At 47.2% G+C, this 8,053-nt stretch overlaps 1 protein-coding gene across 2 annotated transcripts in view; it reads left to right on the forward strand.

The window, feature by feature from the left end:
• LOC101583960 (pappalysin-1) overlaps positions 1 to 8,053 on the forward strand; it is a 132,599-nt gene that overhangs the window by 61,226 nt on the left and 63,320 nt on the right. For both annotated transcript variants that reach the window (XM_004641459.2, XM_023701594.1), the window contains exons 4-6: positions 1,351 to 1,464; positions 2,383 to 2,518; positions 4,581 to 4,794. In XM_004641459.2, coding sequence (XP_004641516.1) covers positions 1,351 to 1,464; positions 2,383 to 2,518; positions 4,581 to 4,794 — 464 coding nt within the window. The remainder of the gene's footprint in view (positions 1 to 1,350; positions 1,465 to 2,382; positions 2,519 to 4,580; positions 4,795 to 8,053) is intronic.

The following is an 8,053-nucleotide window of genomic DNA, read 5'->3' on the forward strand; positions in this document are numbered from 1 at the left end:
ATATATACTAATTGATTGGAGGTATTCTATATGTTCATTTGTTATGAAAGAGATAAATAATATGGGAAATATTCACATGATAGAGTTAAATAGGCCCCAAATTCATAAGTGAGTTTTGAGAGTGGAACCACAGTAAGGATTAAAACGAAAGCACTAATTTGGGAGTACTTCTACCTAATGTTTGACCAATCATAAAAACAACTCAATTGTCCAATCCTCGTCTGACATAATGTGTTTCTTGGTTTATACTTATGTGTATCTATGTGATGTCTTGATTAATATCTCTGTATGTACTTGCTTGAAACAACTATGCTCTGCCTTGTTCACTATTTTGTCCTACAGTGCCTAGCGAATAGTGGTGATCCAATCAATACCATTTGAATAAATGAAGAAATCAATCAATAAAGTGATATTTGTACAGAATCTTAAGTTTAAAAATTTCTACTTATTTATAAATGCTTTCTAAAATATTTGATACAGGATCTCACGATCCTCTTGTCTCAGCCTCCCCACCACTGGGATTACAGGCATGCACCATGATGCCCAGTTTTGGTGGCTGGCACACCGCCTCTGGTGTTCCGGGGCTAGCACAGTATGCAGTACCAGAGATCCAACGTGGGTCCTTGTGCTTGCCAGGCAGATGTTATCTCCCCAGTCCAATGCTTTCTGTTTCTTATCTGTGACTAAGTGTGCATACATATGTGTAGTAATCAGATTAACTTTTCTCATGGTGGACAGGCAAATGATCATACTCCTATAATCCTTGTCATCAGTAGAGCTCTGACTTCAGTTTAGTATTTGTTCTAAAACAGTCTGCTTGGTGTTCAAGAAATGAAATCAGACCCCTTAATTTGTTCCCTCCCCAGTTCTCTCTCTCTCTCTTTTTTTGGTGGAACCAGGGATTGAACTCAGTCCCTTGCACTTGCCAGGGAAGTGCTTATTCTATTGAGCCATCTCCCCAGCTCCTCCCCAATTCTCTAAACTCTATTAATTCCAGACAATTTATCAGAATTGAACAGTTTGGGGCTTTGTTTTCCTCTCAGTCTGCTTCCCATCTCTAGTCTATAGTACCTTCAAGGCCCAACTCAAAACCATCTCCTCAAGGATTTGTCCCTAGGAGCTGCATCTCTGACATGTCTACCACTAGACTGTGCCATCAATTCTGTCCTTCACAGCGTTAAGCATTACTTCAGCATTAGAATGTGACCTCCCAAGCAGATTCTTATCTAATCCTCCCTGCTTTAGCTTGTGCTATTAAGAACAAAACAGACACAGAGTAAAGGTTGATTAAAATGAGTTGAATTTCAAGACCCTCGTAATAGTCTCTTCTTTCCCTGTACCTTTTCCTAGGTGTGCCGCACCAAGGTGATCGATCTCAGTGAAGGCATCTCCCAGCACGCCTGGTACCCTTGTACCATCAGCTATCCATATTCTCAGCTGGCGCAGACCACTTTCTGGCTCCAGGTAAGCCCAAGTCCTGGTGGCATCTACAGCTCTGGGCCCCAGCAAGCACTGACTGCCAAGACAATGTTACCTCAAAAAAGATCGTCCACGTATGAAGCCTGTGAGTTGTGAGGACAGGGAGCCAAGTTGTAAGCAAAGTGCTTCTTGAGATAGAATTTCTTACATGGTCAGTGCTTGTTTTGGTAAAGAATTTGGCTAGCTTCACCTGCCTGAAGCCTCTATTGTTAGTTAAGTCCCTCAAAAAATTTACCTTTTCCTCCTGAGGTCCTTGCTGACCAACATTGAAAGAAGTGACCGTGTTCTTCCTTCCAGCTCTGCACATGCTTGGCCATCTGTTGCCGAGTGACCCCTGTCACATGGCATTCTAAAGCTGCTGTGAAATCTTTGTAGATTGTATTGATTTTGATTTCTATGTCACTGACCTACTTTGAATCCCATGACTCTCAGCAGTGCAAGGGCCATGTCTTACCAGCTTTGGTTCTCGGTGCAGAGATTGGTGTGGAAGGGTGATGAGTCATAAATACCACTAAGTTTTTAGAAGGTTTCAGGGTGTCCCACGCCCTATGCTTGATGCTTCATTCTCATTGTTGTACTAGAATTGCGCAGTGACCCGGGTAAGATTACTTTCTTTCTTTTAACCCACTATTCAAAATGAGAACAGTTAGGGCCAGAGCAGCCTGGCCATCCTTACAGGGTCATACAGCCAGGTAGGATCAGAGTTCAGCCTGGAACAGCATTTCTAGCTTTTGGGCCCATGCTCCTCACTGGTAGGCTTCACCCTTTTTCTGTCCCATCTGTGGCCCTTAATGAGTAGCATATTTCTAGAAATGGGGGAAGGTTCACCTCGATCTGCCACAATGTAGCTACTTGCCTGCCACATGACTAACTGAGTGACACTCCATGTCTTCTCCATTGCAGGCATATTTCTCTCAGCCAATGGTTGCTGCAGCTGTCATTGTCCACCTGGTGACTGATGGGACATATTATGGGGACCAAAAGCAAGAGACAATCAGCGTGCAGCTGCTTGACACCAAAGATCAGAGCCACGACTTAGGCAAGCATATGCGCTTGGCTTGGCTTCTTCCCGGTACCTCCTCCCACACGCCTGCCATGGGTGGTTGTGCACAGCGAATTAGGATGTCTTCTTTCTTTCCCTTTTGTCTTTCTTGTGTCCTCACACCTTGATATTTTGGGGGTTTTATGAAATATGTGGTTGTGTGTTCAGATAGAACCTAAATATCCAGGTTTCAGAATCATAATCCTCTAGCCAGAGGTGTCTGTGAAAACCCCTTCTGCAGTGACCATACACACTCAGCACAGCTTCCAGCAAAGATCCTTGTGGTAGTAGGAAAAAGAAAGTTTTCCCCTGAGCTCAGGAATGAAGAGTCATGTCTGCATCACAGAGCTGAATGAAAAGCAAGGGACAGAATTGTCACCTATACCACCCCTTGCAGACTTACTTGTGCTGTGACATAGAAATAGCCCAATCCCAGAGCTGAGGGTCAAAGTTGGAATTCCATACCTGCCACCCACCCACCTTGGGAAGGCACATGATTTCCTCAGCTGTTCAGTGCCTCACTGACTTCTGCACACACAAACAGGAACCGTGATGCCCACCTTACCATCAGAGTTAGGTGTCCCTTGGTACTGTTGTGACCACACTCAGCATGAGTCCTGGCATTAAGACTTCTTTGGTAGCACTAAGAAATCTCCGTTACACCCTGTCTCCTCTAATCTGCCCTGGAGGACTCTTGGTAGCCCTTCTGAGTGTTTGGAATTCCGGGCCAGCCCTAGAGTCTGGGCTTCAAAGCTCTACCCACCCCATCCCCCAGAGAGTGCCTTTCAAAACCCCTAAGAAGCAAGCAGACAAGAGGTCATAGTGGGGTCAAATTGAAGCCGGAGGAGCAAGGAGAATTTTTGTTTTGTTTTGTCTTTATGTTTATTTACTTAGTCAGTTTTAAAGGCAAGGGGGAAGATATTAATAAGGAAGAGAAAGAAAGCCCCTCTGGAGTTTTCTGGATTCCTGGGAAATTTCCCTAAGTGAAAAATAAATATTTTCACAGTGGTCCTGGCATTGCAAAGGGCTCTGAGGCAAGGTTTCTCAGGACAGAGGGTGGAAGTCTAGTTCCACAGGAGCTCCCTGGACCCTGCTACTAGAGGCTGCAGTTTCAGCCTTGCCTTCTTCTGCCCCACCATGTTCTCCTGTCTCAGTGTCCTGGCATTCCCAGGGATAGAGAAAGGCAGCTACTGAGTTTGTAGCTTCCTGCGTCTACAAGGAGGAATTCTCAGACCATAGCAAGGCTGCCAGCACTCATATAGGGAGGATGCCAGTGGTTTTTTAGATGCAGAATTGGAATTCAGTAGGTTTTCCAGAGTTTTTGGTCAACAAGAAGATGCTTAAGCAGCACGTGCACCCAAATCCGCCAAAGCCTACTTCCCTTTTGCCGACTCCATCCAACAATCTCCTTCCCTTGTCCACCCCCCCCCCGTTCTGTATCATTTTTCCTCACCCTCTGTTGTTCTTCCCAAAGCCTAGGACTGGAGGACTCCTGAATGAAGCAGGCAGGGCCTCAGGGATCACTGTGTTCTGTGGCCCTCCAAGCTCAGGGCCTGTCTCCTGTTCCGCATATGGGCCTCACAGGTTCCTACCCCTCAGGCCCGCTCTAAGTTTTCAGATTGCTGACAACAAGGGTTCTTATTTTTCTCTTATTCTCATACCCTGGAAGGGGCCTGTTGCTGTGAGTTGATTCCATCAGGCAGGCAGCCTGTAAGCTAGCAGCTCAGACCGTGAGGCCCTATGGCAATGTGGGAGGGAGCTGAGGGCTAGGGATGATAGCCTGAAGGGTGGCCACTGGGGAGAGGGAGAGGGGCTGTGGGCACTAGGTGAAGGGAAAGCTTAGGGGGCAGGGGCAGGAGGATTGGAAAGATTTGGAAGCAAGAAAAAACAGCAGACAAAGAAACTTTCAATCAAACTCAAAATCCCCACTGGTCGCCCAATGGTGCTTTTGTGCAGTGACATGAAAGGGTCTGGGGGCTTCAGGAAGGGCCCATTGGGGAGGGCGTGACTGGCCTTGAGTAATGAGCCTGGCCCCTCGGCCCTCTGTCTCCCCTGACAGGCCTCCATGTCCTGAGCTGCAGGAACAATCCCCTGATTATCCCAGTGGTCCATGACCTCAGCCAGCCCTTCTACCACAGCCTGGCGGTGCGTGTGAGCTTCAGTTCGCCGCTGGTTGCCATCTCGGGGGTGGCCCTCCGCTCCTTCGACAACTTTGACCCTGTCACCCTGAGCAGCTGCCAGAGAGGAGAGACCTACAGCCCTGCAGAGCAGAGGTAAGGCATCCTGGGGCTGCCTACCCGGTGCCATTTGTAACAGCATGGGAACACTGAGGTTCTGTGAGTTGGAGCAGCTGTTTGTGCACCTGTAAAAAGTCTGCATGTTTCTCCCTTCTCCATCTTCTGACCTTTGCCAAGCTTGGCCTTTGGGCTTGAGACCTATGAGTGCCTGAATTTCTGGAGTGAGTGAGGGTCGTATGGTAAAGAGCTACCCTCTTTCAGCTAGCTCACCACAGCACACAGGGTGACAGGGAAACGGCAGTGTCTCTCCAGGCTGAGGATCCCTATATGAACAAAGAGAGAGCAGGTGGATTTGCTCTTTCAGGTCAGCAGTGCTGGAATATGCAGCACTATAGATGGTGCAGGCAGGAGGCATAGTCCTCTTCCATCAAGGAGGATGGAGTGACACTGGTGTAGGGATTAGCACGGTTCTCTGTGCATGTAAGAGGTGGGTGGAACCTCCCTGTCCTCTGTAGAGTGAGTCTCAGAGATGGGCCTATATAAGATCCTATCTTTTAGCTGCATACCATCATTCCGAAAGCATTTTGGACTTGGCGTTTGTGAATGTAGCTCATTTTGAGGTAGGAGGAAATGCTGTTGTCTCGAGAGAATGTGAGCTTGGCTGCTTCCCCTTGACTTTCCAAGGTGCCACTTCTCCCACATGTGTCCTTGGATACCTGGCATTCCCTCCTTTCTCAAACCCGCATTCCTCTTTTTTGGAGGAAGCAGGTAATGTGTTCTTTCTTTTTTTTTTTTGGCAGAACCGGGGATTGAACTCAGGCCCTTGCGCTTGCCAGAGATTGAACTCAGGCCCTTGCGCTTGCCAGAGAAGCGCTTATTCCACTGAGCCATCTCCCCGGCCCCTATGTGTTCTTTCTCTCAGGATGGTTGTGAGAAGTAACTGCTGTACTCTAGATGACAATGCACAGTGCTTTCACTTGCAAGGACATTGTCATCTATTATATCAATAGAGTATATTTGCAGCTACTTTGCAATGATGGCCGTGGTAGTTCTATGCACAGAATTCTGTGCTGTTCTTAAAGCTGGAACTAGAGAAAGCTGCAGAGGTGACTTAGGACAACTAATATATCCAAATCTTAGAGTTCCCATCCAGGACTCCAGGGCCTAGTCAGGAGAACAATGGGCCCAGGGTTTCCCAGCATCTCTCAGATTTGCTTAATGTAATCCAGAAGAGGGGAAAAAAGAGTCACTGGGCTTTGCAGAGTGAGACCTTCCACAAGGTAAGTGAGCCCTTCCCTGCCCACCTAGGGGCATAGAGAAGAACATGGAGAGGGAAGGGGGACCCCAGCCTTTCCCACGCCCTGTGCTCCCATGGAGGACATAAAAGGTGGTTGCAAAATCCACATTGTTTTGCACCCACTGTCTCCAGCTTCTGTTATGCAAAGTCTGTTGCAATCATTCCAAGGCAAGAGCTCCTTAAATATCACTCATTGTCATATTACACTCTAAGAGGGCTTTTTTATCCTGGGTTCTCCAGGCTCTATAAAAATAAGTTAATTCTCAGAATACAGGGAAACAATGTTGATGGAAAACACAAGCCCATTGGACTGTTTCGATGGTGTTTTCCCATTCTTAGCTGGCCAGCCAGACCAGCCACAGGTTGACTGAAAATGGCACCAAGTTCTTTGAATCTTTATTTGCCCACTGCTGTGCCCTAAGTTAGCAGTAAGCAATGGTTAGCCTTGGAAGCCAATGGAGTGGTTTGTAAGTGGAGTTCTTTGACCCAGCAGGCATGATGAACTGGGTCAAAGGTTTGCCCTGAACCTGTGGATCTGTGCCAAATTATTCCCTCTCTCTAGGCCTCAATTTCTTAGTCCATAAATGGATGATGATAGTTTACATGCTCTCTGTGGTTCTCCCCAGCTGTAACTCTCTTTGATTCTTAAGACTGAGGAAGGGTGAGAGAAGGGAGGCAGGGACAAATGTTGGTTGAACCCTCGATCAGAGCATTGTCTTCCTTCATTCTCAACCTCTGCTGGGACATCTATGAGAACCATCATGAATAAAGGACATCCAGGCAGGAAAAGGCAAAATCCTACTTTGCCTGCAGTCATGTCCTTCGCATTGAATCAGGCATGTTGAGGAGAAGAGAGGAATTTACAAGGCTGGGCACAAGTGAGCACACACTCAGTGCAACTCTGAGTCAAGGGTTGGAGATGCAGCCCTGAGGGCCTTGGCTGGTTGCTGTGGGAGCTGGACCCAGGCTGAGGAGGGACAGCTGAGCCTGCAGGGCTGGGGCACCTCTTCCTGAGTGCCTCAGTAAAAGAGGACAGTAGCTGTTCCTGGGAAGCTGCAAAGGTATTTACCAAAACAGGCAGGATACTGCAAATGTGCAGGCGCTCTGACACAAGCAAACACAGAGGAAGGAAAGAAAGAAGCAACCATGCACAAAGCCCTGGGGGTTTCTCTGCACCCTCACGATCACTGAAGTGAATAGCATCACTCTTATAGCACAACTTTCAGCTGGGTATAGTCAGAAGGTCCCTCCTTTCTATCAGCCCTTCCTCAGGTAGTGAAAGATACTGTGTTCTCTGTCCATGCCTACCTTTATCTGCCCTTCTGCTTCTCCTGCATGCAACTCTTCCCCTCCTGCCCCACCCTGTCCATTGGCTTTCTTGCTTTCTCCCCTCCTCCCTCCCCTCTCTCCTTACTCTATCTCCTCCTGTCTCCCTCCCTCCATCCCTTCCTTCCTTCCTCATCCTCTTCCCCTCATTTTCTTTCTCTTTTCCTGAGAGTAGTGCAGTATCCACTGGGCTACCATGGGAGACTCATTGTGATTGCAAAATCTGTGCAAGCAGTGCGTTCTGACCTAGATTCAAGGGTCTTCAGTCCCTGTGCAGTACTTGGTATAAATTCTGATGTCCAAAAAGCCAAGATCATATTTCAAATGAGAGATCCAGCTGTGGAAATCCAGTCAAGTCCCAATCCCACACCTACTGGGGAAAGAGAAAATGGGGAACAGAGAGGTATAAGAGAGGAAAGTAAAAGGATTCTTCAATGGAAATAACATTAGTTATGTTGTTGAGCACACCTCCAGTGTATTTATCACACACACACACACACACACACACACACACACACACACACACAAACACACCATCTTTCCATTCAACCTCATGATTCTAAATGGAAATTGAACAATTTATTGTTAAATTAAATGGGGCTTATACTTATACAGCTTGGTTCCTTTTCTTACCTCCTCACTCCCACGCTCCTTTCTTTCTTGCTTGCCTGC

This window comes from Octodon degus, unplaced genomic scaffold (genome assembly GCF_000260255.1).
Source record: "Octodon degus isolate 3935 unplaced genomic scaffold, OctDeg1.0 scaffold00137, whole genome shotgun sequence".
NCBI classification, from domain to species: domain Eukaryota; kingdom Metazoa; phylum Chordata; class Mammalia; order Rodentia; family Octodontidae; genus Octodon; species Octodon degus.